Source organism: Oncorhynchus keta, chromosome 13 (genome assembly GCF_023373465.1).
Source record: "Oncorhynchus keta strain PuntledgeMale-10-30-2019 chromosome 13, Oket_V2, whole genome shotgun sequence".
NCBI classification, from domain to species: domain Eukaryota; kingdom Metazoa; phylum Chordata; class Actinopteri; order Salmoniformes; family Salmonidae; genus Oncorhynchus; species Oncorhynchus keta.
Window position 1 is genome coordinate 14,410,372 of NC_068433.1, and position 17,418 is coordinate 14,427,789.

At 42.9% G+C, this 17,418-nt stretch overlaps 1 protein-coding gene across 1 annotated transcript in view; it reads left to right on the forward strand.

Moving 5' to 3' along the window:
* Positions 1–17,418, forward strand: part of LOC118392701 (neurexin-1-like) — a 1,157,590-nt gene that overhangs the window by 561,267 nt on the left and 578,905 nt on the right. The window contains exon 7 of the mRNA XM_052460740.1: positions 14,363–14,524. Within this exon, the coding sequence (XP_052316700.1) occupies positions 14,363–14,524 (162 nt within the window). The remainder of the gene's footprint in view (positions 1–14,362; positions 14,525–17,418) is intronic.

The following is a 17,418-nucleotide window of genomic DNA, read 5'->3' on the forward strand; positions in this document are numbered from 1 at the left end:
ATGGTGTTTGTTTCGCTGATGGTGTGTGGTTCACTGATGGTGTTTGTTTCGCTGATGGTGTGTGGTTCACTGATGGTGTTTGTTTCGCTGATGGTGTGTGGTTCACTGATGGTGTTTGTTTCGTTTGTTTGTTTCGCTGATGTTTGTTTCGTTTGTTTGTTTCGCTGATGGTGTGTGGTTCACTGATGGTGTTTGTTTCGCTGATGGTGTGTGGTTCGCTGATGGTGTTTGTTTCGCTGATGGTGTTTGTTTCGCTGATGGTGTTTGTTTCGCTGATGGTGTTTGTTTCACTGATGGTGTTTGTTTCGCTGATGGTGTTTGTTTCGCTGATGGTGTTTGTTTTGCTGATGGTGTTTGTTTCACTGATGGTGTTTGTTTCGCTGATGGTGTTTGTTTCGCTGATGGTGTTTGTTTCGCTGATGGTGTTTGTTTCACTGATGGTGTTTGTTTCGCTGATGGTGTTTGTTTCGCTGATGGTGTTTGTTTCGCTGATGGTGTTTGTTTCGCTGATGGTGTTTGTTTCGCTGATGGTGTTTGTTTCGCTGATGGTGTTTGTTTCGCTGATGGTGTTTGTTTCGCTGATGGTGTTTGTTTCGCTGATGGTGTTTGTTTCGCTGATGGTGTTTGTTTCACTGATGGTGTTTGTTTCGCTGATGGTGTTTGTTTCGCTGATGGTGCGTGGTTCACTGATGGTGTTTGGTTCACTGATGGTGTTTGGTTCACTGATGGTGTTTGTTTCACTGATGGTGTTTGTTTCGCTGATGGTGTTTGTTTCACTGATGGTGTTTGTTTCGCTGATGGTGCGTGGTTCACTGATGGTGTGTGTGGTTCACTGATGGTGCGTGGTTCACTGATGGTGTTTGGTTCACTGATGGTGTTTGTTTCACTGATGGTGTTTGTTTCGCTGATGGTGTTTGTTTCGCTGATGGTGTTTGTTTCGCTGATGGTGTTTGTTTCACTGATGGTGTTTGTTTCGCTGATGGTGTTTGTTTCGCTGATGGTGTTTGTTTCACTGATGGTGTTTGTTTCGCTGATGGTGTTTGTTTCACTGATGGTGTTTGTTTCGCTGATGGTGCGTGGTTCACTGATGGTGTGTGTGGTTCACTGATGGTGCGTGGTTCACTGATGGTGTTTGTTTCACTGATGGTGTTTGTTTCGCTGATGGTGTTTGTTTCGCTGATGGTGTTTGTTTCGCTGATGGTGTTTGTTTCGCTGATGGTGTTTGTTTCGCTGATGGTGTTTGTTTCGCTGATGGTGTTTGTTTCACTGATGGTGTTTGTTTCGCTGATGGTGTTTGTTTCGCTGATGGTGTTTGTTTCGCTGATGGTGTTTGTTTCACTGATGGTGTTTGTTTCGCTGATGGTGTTTGTTTCACTGATGGTGTTTGTTTCGCTGATGGTGTTTGTTTCGCTGATGGTGCATGGTTCACTGATGGTGTTTGGTTCACTGATGGTGTTTGGTTCACTGATGGTGTTTGTTTCACTGATGGTGTTTGTTTCGCTGATGGTGTTTGTTTCACTGATGGTGTTTGTTTCGCTGATGGTGCGTGGTTCACTGATGGTGTGTGTGGTTCACTGATGGTGCGTGGTTCACTGATGGTGTTTGGTTCACTGATGGTGTTTGTTTCACTGATGGTGTTTGTTTCGCTGATGGTGTTTGTTTCGCTGATGGTGTGTGATTAACATCAACAGCACTTTTGATTTAAATTGGCTGTGTCCTGTAATGAGGTTTAGGAATAGGTGGTCTATCTGTGTGTGTGTGTGTGTGTGTGTGTGTGTGTGTGTGTGTGTGTGTGTGTGTGTGTGTGTGTGTGTGTGTGTGTGTGTGTGTGTGTGTGTGTGTGTGTGTGTGTGTGTGTGTGTGTGTGTGTGTGTGTGTGTGTGTGTGTGTGTGTGTGTGTGTGTGTGTGTGTGTGTGTGTGTGTGTGTGTGTGTGTGTGTGTGTGTGTGTGTGTGTGTGTGTGTGTGTGTGTGTGTGTGTGTGTGTGTGTGTGTGTGTGTGTGTGTGTGGTGTGTGTGTTCACTGTGTGTGTGTGTGTTCACTGTGTGTGTGTGTGTTCACTGTGGTGTTGTGTTCACTGATGGTGTTTGTTTGTGTGATGGTGTTTGTTGTGTGTGTGATGGTGTTTGTTTCGCTGATGGTGTGTGATTAACATGTGTGCACTTTTGTTTAAATTGGCTGTGTCCTGTAATGAGGTTTAGGAATAGTGTGGTCTATCTGTGTGTGTGTGTGTGTGTGTGTGTGTGTGTGTGTGTGTGTGTGTGTGTGTGTGTGTGTGTGTGTGTGTGTGTGTGTGTGTGTGTGTGTGTGTGTGTGTGTGTGTGTGTGTGTGTGTGTGTGTGTGTGTGTGTGTGTGCTTGCGCATGTGCCAGATTGGGTTTTGTGTGAGAATCTCAGATAGATTATTGACTCAGATTAATTCCATCCTGTACCTCTATAGCTTCTGACTCTCAATACGCTACTTTATTGGTATCCTACATTATATGACATATTGATTACACCATCGGTTTAGAAAATATATGAATACTTTTTGGCATCTCAGTATGATAAAGTGTACAATGAGCTTGAGCTATTCCGCAATAAATGTTAGGTAAACGAAGCCTTAATTGCTCATTTTTAATGACAGCAAGCGATGGATTGAGCAGCAATGAGATTTGTCCAGAGAACAAGTCAGCGCATCAATGCTCAGATCAGAAAACCCAGCTACGCTGCAGAGAAGCATAATGAAACTCTGTTTATCACCTGAACAGGGATTTTGTGCTTTTATACACAGTGCCTTCGGAAAGTATTTAGACAATTTACTTTTTCCACATTCTGTTACGGAAAAAAAATATAAAACAGTAATACGTTATTTACATATGTAAGTATTCAGACTCTTTGCTATGAGACTCGAAATTGAGCTCAGGTGCATCCTGTCTCTATTGATCATCCTTGAGATGTTTCTACAACTTGATTGGAGTCCACTTGTGGTAAATTCAATTGTTTGGACATGATTTGGAAAGGCATACACCTGTCTACGCAAGATCCCACTGTTGACATTGCATGTCAGAGCAAAAACCAAGCCATGAGATTGAAGGAATTGTCTGTAGAGTTCAGAGACAGGATTGTGTTGAGGCACAGATCTGGGGAAGGGTAACAAAAAATGTCTGCAGCATTGAAGGTCCTCAAGAACACAGTGGCCTCCATCAGTCTTAAATGGAAGAAGTTTGGAACCACCAAGATTCTTCCTAGAGCTGGCTGCCAGGCCAAACTGAGCAATCACGGGAGAAGGGCTTTGGTCAGGGAGGTGACCAAGAACCCGATGGTCACTCTGACAGAGCTCTTTAGTTCCTCTGTGGAGATGGGAAAGCCTTTCAGAAAGACAACCATCTCTGCAGCACTCCACCAATGAGGCCTTAATGGTAGAGAGGCCAGATGGAAGCCACTCCTCAGTAAAAGGCACATGACAGCCCGCTTGGACTTTGCCAAAAGGCACCTAAAGGACTCTCAGACCATGAGAAACAAGATTCTCTGGTCTGATGAAACCAATATTCAACTTTTTGGCCTGAATGACAAGCATCACGTTTGGAGGAAACCTACAGTGAAGGCTGGTTGTGGCAGCATCATGCTGTGGGGGTGTTTTTCAACAGCATGGTCTGGGAGACTAGTCAGGGTCGAGACAAAAATTATCGGAGCAAAGTATAGAGATCCTTGTATAGAACCTGCTCCAGAGTGCTCAGGACCTCAGACTGGGGCGCAGGTTCACCTTCCAAAAGAACAATGACCCTACACAGCCAAGACAACGCAGGAGGGGCTTTGGGACAAGTTTCTGAATGTCCTTGAGTGGCCCAGACAGAGCCTGGACCTGAACCCGATCGAACATCTATGGAGAGACCTGAAAATAGCTGTGCAGCGACGCTCCCCATCCAACCTGACAGAGCTTGAGAGGATCTGCAGAGAAGAAGGGGAGAAACTCCCCAAATGCACATGTGCCAAGCTTGTAGCATCATACCCAAGAAGAGTCGAGACTTTAATTGCTGCAAAGGTGCTTCAACAAAGTACTGAGTAAAGGGTGTTATGCTTATGTAAATTTGACATTTTTGTATTTTTTTATTTTTTATAAATTAGCAAACATTTCTAAAAAAGTGTTTTTGCTTTGTCATTATGGGGTATTGTGTGTATATTGTTAAGGGGGAAAAAACTATTTGATCAATTTTAGAAATAGGCAGTAACCTAACAAAATGTGGAAAAAGTCAAGGGGTCTGAATACTTTCCGAAGGCAATGTGAGTCTCCGTATTCCATTGATACCCAGGCTATTTGCTCACTGAGCTGGAGGTGCATGCCATGTTTTGAGGGGAATTACGATGTTGTAATAGGAATCAATTACACAGCGCTCAGTCTATTGTCGCGTTAAATAGAAAGGTGGGTGTAGCGCTACTATTGTCTTCTTGAGGACGGTACATATAATATATTCGGTGCTGAGGAGCACAGTTGGTTTGGCACGAGAAGGAATGAGCTGTCAGGGCACATTTAAGGTAAATAAAAGAGGGTCAGAAATGGCCCTGGTTCCAGTACACCAATATGATATCATTATATCTTGGCTGACAAGGTGATACGTTACTCCCAGAATGCATCACTTTGGTCCCGTGGCAAAAAGATGGAAACTTTTACCAAATGCGGGTGAAACTTTGCAGCGTCATCAAATCCAAAATTCATAGCTGGATGGCATATTTATCTGACCTCTTATCTAGCTTGCAGGGTGGGCATGCATTTGTTCCAGCCCTGCAAGCACACACATATTCCACTAATCATCAAATTGACGGCAATGATTGTTGAATATTTAAGGGCGTGATACAACAGAGGCTGAAACAAAGGTTGCCAAAAATGGTCCTATAGCATGCTCCGTGCATAGCTGTGGATATGACCTGGTTTTACCTGCTTTATCCCAGAGTCCTTCAAACCCTTTCTGCATGTAAACCAGTGTAATTTCCCTCACACGTTACGGTGTGTCAAAAATAACACTGGCTGAGCAACTGAAGTGAAAACAGACAATTTCCCACCATCACAAACTTCAAGATGCAACCTGCATTACATCTCCCAGATCCACTACCATTGTCATCAGACTCATCAACACTGGACATTCCTTTTGGTCTCTTACAATGAGGAAATGTAAGCCTGATGCACTGATGGAAAGGTGCCCTGCTACACTTCAGAAGGATAACTACACTAAACATTGCACCAAATCTGTGTCAACATTTTAGGATGATGTATCATTTACTCGTTTATATTAGATTAAAATAAAATAAATTAAAAGAAATAGAACGACCCACTCCATTTACCCATTATTAAGAGTGCATTGTCTGCTTTTTCAGAATTGGCTTCACTGATTCTGCCCTCTCCAGCATGAAGAAACCATGATCATACAATATGTATCACGGATTAGAGCATATAGGTTTAAGCGACTTGGATTGGTTCACTGACCCAGCATACACAGTATAATGGATTATCATTGGCTATGATCTGGATACAATCCTTTCATGTTGACAGAGAGGAAAAGCCGAAGCTCAAGAGTCAATAGAACTCTTAACAAAGCCCCCGCCTCTCTCGTCCTCAGCCTGTGTTCTTGATCCACATGTGATCTTAGTGGTATTACCTTGTAGTCACTGTTGCCTTGACATATCCTGTCTCGTGCCAGGTGTTACCTCCAAAGCCTCCAACGTCAGGCTTGTAGCCCATAAGGTGTTGCAGCCATGAGGACATGATCCAGACCTCATATGTGTTAAACGAATAGGCTTTACCATGTAATGCTGGCGCCAGCACAAAAATGTCTTGGGCCTTGTTCAAAGTAAAGGGTTCTAGAAGTGTTAGCCACCTAGTTATATGTTTGGCAGCACTTTGAGAAAATGTGCTGCCTTTGACTGGCACTCCATTTATCTAATAAGATTGTTTAATTCTCTGGCGCAGTATAAAACATCAGCAATATCTCATCCGAACAAGGCTTGGCATGTCACACAACAAAGATTCTTAGAAAGACTTTCATGATGGGTAGTCAGCTGAATTCAGGTTAGTCTTTCATGATGGGTAGTCAGGTGAAGACAGGTCAGTCTTTCATGATGGGTAGTCAGGTGAAGACAGGTTAGTCTTTCATGATGGGTAGTCAGCTGAAGAGAGGTCAGTCTTTCATGATGGGTAGTCAGGTGAAGACAGGTTAGTCTTTCATGATAGGTAGTCAGCTGAAGACAGGTTAGTCTTTCATGATGGGTAGTCAGCTGAAGACAGGTTAGTCTTTCATGATGGGTAGTCAGCTGAAGACAGGTTAGTCTTTCATGATGGGTAGTCAGCTGAAGACAGGTTAGTCTTTCATGATAGGTAGTCAGCTGAAGACAGGTTAGTCTTTCATGATGGGTAGTCAGCTGAAGACAGGTTAGTCTTTCATGATGGGTAGTCAGCTGAAGACAGGTCAGTCTTTCATGATGGGTAGTCAGCTGAAGACAGGTCAGTCTTTCATGATGGGTAGTCAGGTGAAGACAGGTTAGTCTTTCATGATGGGTAGTCAGCTGAAGACAGGTTAGTCTTTCATGATGGGTAGTCAGCTGAAGACAGGTTAGTCTTTCATGATGGGTAGTCAGCTGAAGACAGGTTAGTCTTTCATGATGGGTAGTCAGCTGAAGACAGGTCAGTCTTTCATGATGGGTAGTCAGGTGAAGACAGGTTAGTCTTTCATGATGGGTAGTCAGCTGAAGGCAGGTCAGTCTTTCATGATGGGTAGTCAGCTGAAGACAGGTCAGTCTTTCATGATGGGTAGTCGGCTGAAGGCAGGTCAGTCTTTCATGATGGGTAGTCAGCTGAAGACAGGTCAGTCTTTCGTGATGGGTAGTCAGCTGAAGACAGGTCAGTCTTTCATGATGGGTAGTCAGGTGAAGACAGGTTAGTCTTTCATGATGGGTAGTCAGGTGAAGACAGGTTAGTCTTTCATGATGGGTAGTCGGGTGAAGACAGGTTAGTCTTTCATGATGGGTAGTCAGGTGAAGACAGGTCAGTCTTTCATGATGGGTAGTCAGCTGAAGACAGGTCAGTCTTTCATGATAGGTAGTCAGGTGAAGACAGGTTAGTCTTTCATGATGGGTAGTCAGGTGAAGACAGGTCAGTCTTTCATGATGGGTAGTCAGGTGAAGACAGGTTAGTCTTTCATGATGGGTAGTCAGGTGAAGACAGGTCAGTCTTTCATGATGGGTAGTCAGCTGAAGACAGGTTAGTCTTTCATGATGGGTAGTCAGCTGAAGACAGGTCAGTCTTTCATGATGGGTAGTCAGCTGAAGACAGGTTAGTCTTTCATGATGGGTAGTCAGCTGAAGACAGGTCAGTCTTTCATGATGGGTATTCGGCCTTTAAAAAGTGAAATTGAGATGTTATTGATCCTTTAACGAGGACACATCAAACATCAATCACCAGAGAGTCATTCGAACAAGGCCAAGCTTGGATGAGACGGTGTGTGTGTCTGTGTGTGTATGGTACAGTTGAAGTCGGAAGTTTACATACACCTTAGCCAAATACATTTAAACTCAGTTTTTCACAATTCCTGACATTTAACCCTAGTAAAAATTCCCTGTCTTAGGTCAGTTAGGATCACCACCATTTTAAGAATATGAAATGTCTGAATACTAGTAGAGAGAATTATTTATTTCAGCTTTTATTTTTCCCAGTGGGAAAAGTGGGTCAGAAGTTTACATACACTCAATTAGTTTTCGGTAGCATTGCCTTTAAATGGTTTAACTTAGGTCAAACGTTTCAGGTAGCCTTCCACAATCTTCCCACAATAAGTTGAGTGAATTTTGGCCCATTCCTCCTGACAGAGCTGGTGTAACTGAATCAGATTTGTAGGCCTCCTTACTCACACACGCTTTTTCAGTTCTGCCCACAAATTTTTTATGGCAGTTTTGGAGCAGTGGCTTCTTCCTTGCTGAGCGGCATTTCATGTTATGTCTATATAGGACACGTTTTACTGTGGATATAGATACTTTTGTACCTGTTTCCTCCAGTATCTTCACAAGGTCCTTTGCTGTTGTTCTGGGATTGATTTGCACTTTTCCCACCAAAGTACGTTCCTCTCTAGGAGACTCCATCCTGAGCGGTATGATGGCTGCGTGGCCCCATGGGGTTTATACTTGCGTACTATTGTTTGTACAGATGAACGTGGTACCTTCAGGCGTTTGGAACTTGCTCCCAAGGACGAACCAGACTTGTGGAGGTGTACAATTGTTTTTCTGAGGTCTTGGCGGATTTCTTTTGATTTTCCCATGTTGTCAAGCAAAGAGGCACTGAGTTTGAAGGTCGGCCTTGAAATACATCCACATGTACACAGGTGTATGTAACCTTCTGACCCACTGGAATTGTGATACAATGAATTATAAGTGAAATAATATGTGTGTAAACAATTGTTGGAAAAATTACTTGCGACATGCACAAAGTAGATGTCCTAATCAACTTACCAAAACTATAGTTTATTAACCAGACATTTGTGGAGTGGTTGAAAAACGAGTTTTAATGACTCCAACCTAAGTGTATGTAAACTTCTGACTTCAACTGTATGTGTTTACATGCAGAACATTGTGTGTGTTTGTCTGAGACAGATAGAGAGGGAGATAGTGACAGGTTACATGACAGGTGGTGAGTTCAGGTTGTGCTTTGTGACGATGCTGAATTTTCCATCTCCTTTTAGGTCAGGCAGAGAGGAGGGGCTGACTACACTGTGTATGAAAGAGCTGTTGGATTCCAGACAAATGGACATTCGGAGATACAAACTAAGAAAGGCCCAAGAGAAATATCCGGGCACATACTCTCTAGTAGTATTTAAAACGTTTTGAACCAGCAGCTAGCTGTGATGTCATCACCAGTTAGTCTCAGGCAAATTGAATGATGACGATCAATGGATGATGATGCAACCACAAGCAACATCAAGCCAAACAATAATATTCTGTTCAGCTGAAGACTGAGGCAATACCTCCAGTACCGCCCTTAATATTCTGTAGACATTTGCTCTGGCCAAAAGCCAGTTCCCTTGATTCAACTGTATATCTTATCACATGGACAAATTGAGATAACCACCTTGGAACAATTAACAGCATAACACATGTAGGTATATTGCCAGGAAACAGTATTTTTTTTAAACATAGTTAAATGGAGACGACAACGTTAACTACCTCTTGTTACTCTTGCATGAATGGGTGATCTGAGAGGCTCTGAATACAGAGGGGCAGGCAAAACGGTGAGAGAGGACGAGAAAGAGAGAGAGATGGGGCTAAAACCAGTGCTAATCTCCTATGTTCCTCTTTCAGCTGTGATCCTCACAGGTGGCTGGCAGCTGGCTGACGCTCCCTCCATTAACGGCCCTCTAATGATGCTAACTACTGGACCCAGTGCCAGGCTACTGTAGCGCTACACCGACAACCACCACACAGCTAAACACACAGGGCCCGCTGCCAAAACTGCCTTAATTGCTGCAGTTCGTATCTTATTCTGTCCCGGAAATGGGTTCAACTAACAGCCAAGAAGAGGTTGTGTTGTTCGTGGAGTGAGAACTCAATTGCGATGGATCCCTGTTTTTTTGTGTCAAACTCACTCGTACTTGGAATCCAGTGGAGGCTGCTAAGGGGAGGATGGCTCATAATAACGCTGGAGCAGAGCAAATGGAATGGCATCAAACACATGGAAACCATGGAAACCATGTGTTTGATGTATTTGATACCATTTCACTTATTCTGCTCCAACCATTACCACAAGCCCGTCCTCTCCTATTAAGGTTCCACCAACCAACCCCCTGTGTTGGAATCAATTGGGCCAATTGGGCTATGATTCTTCTCGAAAGACTGATAGCCAGTAACATTGACCCTCCTCCCTTCTCCCCCCTCAGTCTCCTCCCCCCACAGGACCCCTCCCCCTCCAGAGCCGTTGCCCTCAGGCGAACATATCGACAGCCCTGCATCCCCAGGAAGACCAGGGATGTGCCCAACTCCACCTCCACCACCTCCTCTTCCACGTCTCCTATAACCAAAACTGACCTCTATATATTCTCCTCAAGTAGTGACAGCAGACATAAAAATGGGTTGCCCTGTTTCGAGGGAAGTACGTAAAAAAAAACTAAAAGGACCAAATAAAAAGGAATAGCCGAGCGCTCTGCTGGGGACGAGACATTTGGAGTGCAGTTGTTGTCAGGGTTCTTTTCAGGACCTCAAAAGAACAAGGCATCATGGTTTTCACTTTCAACTCAGGCATATTTGTATAAATGTTTAATGAAGTGTTGGTAAAGTTAGAAAAGTTGAATGGAAATAGATTATTTTGCTTGTTTGGTATTCACAGTTTGGTACTCAACTGGTCTGTTATTGATTTCGATGAGGGAAAACTGTTATTATAAACCAGTCGTTTGCCAGAACATTGAGTTGTCTGTATGGAGATGTCTAAAGTATTTGATTGGTAAACATTGCTGAAGAAATATTTTGATCTAAAATGTTTTACAGACCACAATGTAATGTATGTTCCCTTTTCGTAGGCTACAATTCATCTCAATTGATAGAAAATGTTGAATAATTGAAACTAGCGACAAAACCGATTCAATAGATACTCAAAATCAACCTACAGGTAAGGGAGAGCGAGTGGGCTAAGTTCAGCCATTTTTGACATTCAGCATCACTCCCTCATTGGAAATGTAGTATTATTTCTAACAAAGATATCTACATCGATATACAGTGCGTTCAGAAAGTATTCAAAGCCCTTTATTTATTCCACATTTTGTTTTTACAGCCTTTATTCAAAATGGATTAAATAGCTTTTTTCCCCTCACCCATCTATACACGCTACCTCGTAATAACTAAATGAAAACATGTTTTTTTAAATGTTTGTACATTTATTGAAAATGAAAAACAGAAATATCTCATTTATATAAGTATTCACACCCGAGTCAATACTTTGTATAAGCACCTTTGGCGGCAAATACAGCTTTGAGTATCATCTTGGGTATGTCTGTATCAGCGTTGAGTCATCTTGGGTATGTCTGTATCAGCATTGAGTCATCTTGGGTATGTCTGTATCAGCTTTGAGTCATCTTGGGTATGTCTGTATCAGCGTTGAGTCATCTTGGGTATGTCTGTATCAGCTTTGAGTCATCTTGGGTATGTCTGTATCAGCGTTGAGTCATCTTGGGTATGTCTGTATCAGCTTTGAGTCATCTTGGGTATGTCTGTATCAGCGTTGAGTCATCTTGGGTATGTCTGTATCAGCTTTAAGTCATCTTGGGTATGTCTGTATCAGCGTTGAGTCATCTTGGGTATGTCTGTATCAGCTTTAAGTCATCTTGGGTATGTCTGTATCAGCATTGAGTCATCTTGGGTATGTCTGTATCAGCTTTGAGTCATCTTGGGTATGTCTGTATCAGCTTTGCACATCTGGATTTGGGGATTTACTCCCATTCTTCCTTGCAGCCAAAGAACTGTGGAGTTCTGTCAAAGGGTTCTTGGTGACCTCCCTGACCAATGTCCTTCTTGACCGGTTGGTCAATTTGGTCAGACGGCCAGCTCTAGGCAGAGTCTGGGTCGTTGCATTTCTTTGATGGAGACCACTGTGCTCTTGGAAACGGTCTTCATACACTTCCCCAGATAGATGTCTCAGATCTACGGAGAGTTCCTTGGACTGCATGGTATAGTTTCTGCACTGTCAGTTGTGGGAGTTTATATAGACAGGTGTGTTTCTTTCTAAATCATGTCCAAACAGTTAAATTGGCCACAGGTGGACTCCAGTCAGGTGGACTCCAGTCAGGTTCTAGTGACATCTGAAAGATGATCAAAGGAAATTGGATGCACCTGAGCTCAATTTGGAGGTTCATAGCAAATGGGTGTGAATACTTATGTAAATTAGATTTCTGTATTTCATTTTCAATAAATTAGCAAACATTTCTAAAAACACATAACTTTGTCATTATGGGGTATTGTGTGTAGATATGTGTAATCTAGTTTAAATTCAGGCTGGTGATGCCTATCTACAAGCATTTCAGTGCACCTGCGATAACATCTGCAAAGCTGTGTTAGCGACCAATAAACTTTGAGTTGATTTGACATATATTTCAGGACGTTGTGTATCCATGGAAAATATATGAACGCATGTAAACATTACAGTTTTAAAAACGTAGCTTGTCCAAAACAAAGTGTTCTTTTGGCTAAACTTAACTGGGTATGGGGTAAGTATGGGGTAAGTTGAGCCGCAGGACAGGGTAAGTTTAGTCCCCTACAAATGTCTGTACTGAATGAATAATTACCACTACCTTTTTTAAAATCATGTCTATCTCTTTTTTCCCAAACACAATTCAACACATCCATTTTAAGCATATGTTAACACAGGCTTAACACCTAACAAACACTTTGTACTTAAAAAAAACACTTCTTAATTAACATAGGCCATGTTGTTACCTTATATCCCAGCAATAATACCTTGCATTACACCTGGGAAGAAAAAACTTCCATTTGCTCAACTTGCCATTGGCTCAACTTACCCCATGGCCATTGGTTCATTGGCTCAACTTACCCCAACTTACCCCAAGGCAAACAAGGATGTGCTTTCATACTAGCTTTAGGACCTCATATTGAAGCTTATAGAGATCCCAACTGATGTATAGAACAATCTTAAAAGTATCTACTTTGGTTGAGATACAAGCATCATGAAACCTCTAACACGATAAATAAATTGAACTTTGTGAAAATCAGTTTTCTTTACTTAACTTGTTTACCACATTTTCCATGTGGTTTCTTTCTTCACAGACTCCATTAAATGATGACCTCTTCCTAAATATTTGGTCAAACTATTAATTTTGTGTATGGTTTCCTAGAAACAAGGGCGGCTTAACTTACCCCTTTGGCTCAACTTACCCCACTCTCCCCTACTGTATTAAAAGAGAAAATAAAGAAGAAAATAATTGTCTGTTTTCTACCACCTCCAATCAGCCTGGATTAGGGACAAGTACAGTAAATCCCAAACGACCTATACACCCAGTATGTAGCATTTGTACTGTGGAAATGTAATGTTGTTCATTGTAACCCAGAGCAGGGCTGTTGGTTTGTGTGTGGTTCAGTGTGTATGTGGACCAACAGATGTCAAATTAAAGATTGGAGAGCGTCGTAGCGACTCCAGCCAGGACTATTAGTCTAATTACACTATAAATTAAATTAGTATCGGACTGTATCAGATCCAAATCGAGTCACTTGGCAAGACACTGATCTGTTTCCACAAAACTCCTGGCAAACACAGTTACAGTGTTCCTCAGTCGTCAAACAGGCATCAAAACATTCATTATTATAATGGTTGGACATTTAATTATAAACACTGCATATAATGTATAAGCCCGTTACAAGGCAAATGGGGTATTTGTATCTATTCACACTGCGTAGTAACTTCAATTGGACAGATTTCATGTCTGATTTCCTCCCCCACCCTGAGTAGTCTGGAGCTAAGGCAGAGCCTGGTGTTACATGTTAAAGAGTCCCCCTCTCATCTCAAATCAAATTAAGGTCAACTCACAGTGACTATGCACTGAAGGATATTCTGGTGTCTTGGAAATACTAATGAATAGACTCAGAACTTAACATTCTGTAGACAAAGGGAATTAATATGTCTACGTGCCTGGTGCCTTTCTGTCAAAAACTGACAATCTTCCCCGAAGGGCCTGAGGGAGCCTTTAAAACAGCCGGTTGACGCCTTTTTACGTTCCATGAAAGGAAAACAAAGGCGTGTTTCTCTTCTCAGTCGGCGGTATCTCCCCTCTATCAGACTTCTGGCGGTGTGCGTTTGATTCAGCCTGGTGGTTTCCACTCTGTCAGTGATCAAAGATGCCGCTCACACCCAGAACCTCACACAAAAGACGCGACATTTGGCAATTAAATATTCAAAGAAAGTTATTTTTATCCCCCGATTCTCTTGATTGAGGTTATGTTCAACTGGGAACGCAGACAGAATAGTCAAACGTTGAGGTTTATCAGTTGTTTGACCCTGCAGGGGCATGCATTTAACAATGTGTGGATATTATCAGTGGTGCAGTTTGTAAAGTGGTAAAATAATATGCCCTTGAGACCTGTTATTAGAGAGTGAAAACGGCGCCGTCCCAGTGGTCAACCCCAGCAACTGCATTCCCGAGCGACTCCCCTCTGAGCTGCGCAAACGCGAGTAAACTGCGAGTAACGTCCCACCGTAGGGGACAGACCCGCCGACCGCCAGTGTTTAATCCAACTTCTTCCTTTCCTTTCCCCTCCACTCCACTCCTCTACTCTTTCTCTCTTTTTTGTCTCTCTCCATCTATCTATCCCTCTATACCTACCTGTGTCTGTTGGGCCGTGCCCGTACCAGGTGACCATATCAGTGGATGGTATTTTGACCACTACTGGTTATACCCAGGAGGACTATACCATGTTGGGATCAGATGACTTCTTCTACATTGGGGGGAGTCCCAATACTGCAGATCTGCCCGGATCACCCGTCAGCAACAACTTCATGGGCTGCCTTAAAGACGTGAGTGTCTCTGGTTCAGTACTGGGGATCGAGGGGGGAATCAGACACACACACACACACACACACACGCACGCACGCACGCACGCACGCACGCACGCACGCACGCACGCACACACACACACACACACACACACACACACACACACACACACACACACACACACACACACACACACACACACACACTGACATATTTGCTTGCGTACATAAACTGTCCACACAGATGTAATGTGGGCTAGTGTGTGTGTTTTGTGTGTGTGTGTGTGTGTGTGTGTGTGTGTGTGTGTGTGTGTGTGTGTGTGTGTGTGTGTGTGTGTGTGTGTGTGTGTGTGTGTGTGTGTGTGTGTGTGTGTGTGTGTGTGTGTGTGTGTGTGTGTGTGTGTGTGTGTGTGTGTGTGAGAGAGAGAGAGAGAGAGAGGTCTAGGACCGGCTTTTAGATGCATCATAACTCCCCCTATTAACAGGCTGGATATTGTCTCAGGGATGCTTAGTTATTATCCTAACTCTAAGAGGAAGTAAAATGATTAATCCCCATAGTTGGTTTGAACAAAAAAAATGTCCCCAATAAGGCTCCAAGCCACAACTCAACAAGCTGAGGAGAAGACCAATCCAATGAAATGACTTATAGAGGAACAGATGGGAATAGGACAGCAATACTTTCCTTATAAATGTTATCTGATTGAATAAGTCATTATTGTTTCATCAGATTTAATGAATCATATAGTAATTACATTTTCATTGTTTTGGTTGCTATTTGGGAAATTCCCTCTTCAAATCATCCTCCCAAAGCAATTCTAGTCTTATGAAGATGCTGATGATTATAGATTCAATTCCCAAACAGAGGGAAAGGAGGCAGAGGATGAGTAGAAATTAGAGAAAGGGAAGGTGAAGAAGCATAATGAGATAAAGAGGGAAAAGGACAAATAAAAAAAATGTGGGAAGAGAGGATACAAAGTAAAAGTGATAAGACCGTGCAGACATGAATTAAGGAGAAATAAGAGAGGGGGGGGAGAGAGAGGAAAGAGAGAAGAGCGAGTGGAGAGAGAGAGAGAGGAAAGAGGGAGAGAGAAGAAAGAGAGAAGAGCGAGTGGAGAGAGAGAGGAAAGAGGGAGAGAAAGGAAAGAGAGAAGAGCGAGTGGAGAGAGAGAGAGGAAAGAGGGAGAGAGAGACGAGCGAGTGGAGAGAGAGAGAGAGGACAGAGAGAAGAGTGACTGGAGAGAGAGGAAAGAGGGAGAGAGAGGAAAGAGAGAAGAGCAAGTGGAGAGAGAGAGAGAGAGAGAGGAAAGAGGGAGAGAGAGAGGAAAGAGGGAGAGAGCGAGTGGAGAGAGAGGAAAGAGAGAAGAGCGAGTGGAGAGAGAGAGGAAAGAGGGAGAGAGAGACGAGCGAGTGGAGCGAGAGAGAGAGGAAAGAGGGAGAGGACAGAGAGAAGAGTGACTGGAGAGAAAGGAAAGAGGGAGAGAGAGGAAAGAGGGAAGAGAAAGTGGAGAGAGAGAGAGAGAGGAAAGAGGGAGAGAGGAAAGAGAGAAGAGCGAGTGGAGAGAGAGAGTGAGAGAGAGAGGAAGAGAAAAAATAATGAGTAGAGGGAGAGAGCGAGAGAAGGAAGGGAGAAAGAAAGAAAGAAATGTGCTGCTTTCAGACTGTACGCCGTTTCATCCTGTTGGCCAATACTGTGGGCAGAATTACAAGTCTTGTGTCAGGGCTGTGGCTGTGCTTTCAAGTTCCCAGTGGCGCAAAAGGCCTTTGATACGCTTGGCCAGGAGCCTCCAGGAGCAAGATATCCAATGAAGGGAAGAAGAGAGATTGAGAGAGAGGAGTATGTGAGATAGAAGAGAGAGAGAGAAAGAGAGAGTGAGAGAGGATACAGTGAGATAAACGAGTGAGAGAGGAGAGAGTGAGATAGAAGAGAGATTAAGAGGATAGAGTGAGATAGAAGAGAGATTGAGAGAGGATAGAGTGAGAGAGTGAGATAAAAGAGTGAGAGAGGAGAGAGTGAGATAGAAGAGAGATTAAGAGGATAGAGTGAGATAGAAGAGAGAAAGAGGAGAGTAACACTGTGGGTGTGTGAATTGACTTGTTTTGTTCTTAGGTAACACTGTGGGTTGGTGAATTGATTTGTTTTGTTCTTAGGTAACACTGTGGTAACACTGTGGGTGTGTGAACAAACTCAAATAAACATAAGCCTTCTACATGGCAGACCAACCCGAACTCATCTCTCGGCATTTCCAGCCCTCTCATTATGTCAGCTAATCATGGCTAGCGGGAAGGTTACTGGATTTTTCTGTGGCTAAACCAACTATAGGCTTGTAATTTAACCAATTTATTTTTTATTTACAGATGGCATAAATGTTTTGTTATTAAGGCACATGAAAGCTGACATGTTCCAGAAGGCATTTAGATTTTTTTTTTTAAATATATATGTTCAAATGTCTCTCCTGTGAAGTAGTGACGCGCAACACATACAGTGGGGGAAAAAAGTATTTAGTTAGCCACCAATTGTGCAAGTTCTCCCACTTAAAAAGATGAGAGAGGCCTGTAATTTTCATCATACGTGCACTTCAACTATGACAGACAAAATGAGGGGAAAAAGTCCAGAAAATCACATTGTAGGATTTTTAATGAATTTATTTTGGTCAATAACAAAAGTTTATCTCAATACTTTGTTATATACCCTTTGTTGGCAATGACAGTGTTCAAACGTTTTATGTAAGTCTTCACAAGGTTTTCACACACTGTTGCTGGTATTTTGGCCCATTCCTCCATGCAGATTTCCTCGAGAGCAGTGATGTTTTGGAGCTGTTGCTGGGCAACACGGACTTTCAACTACCTCCAAAGATTTTCTATGGGATTTAGATCTGGAGACTGGCTAGGCCACTACAGGACCTTGAAATGCTTCT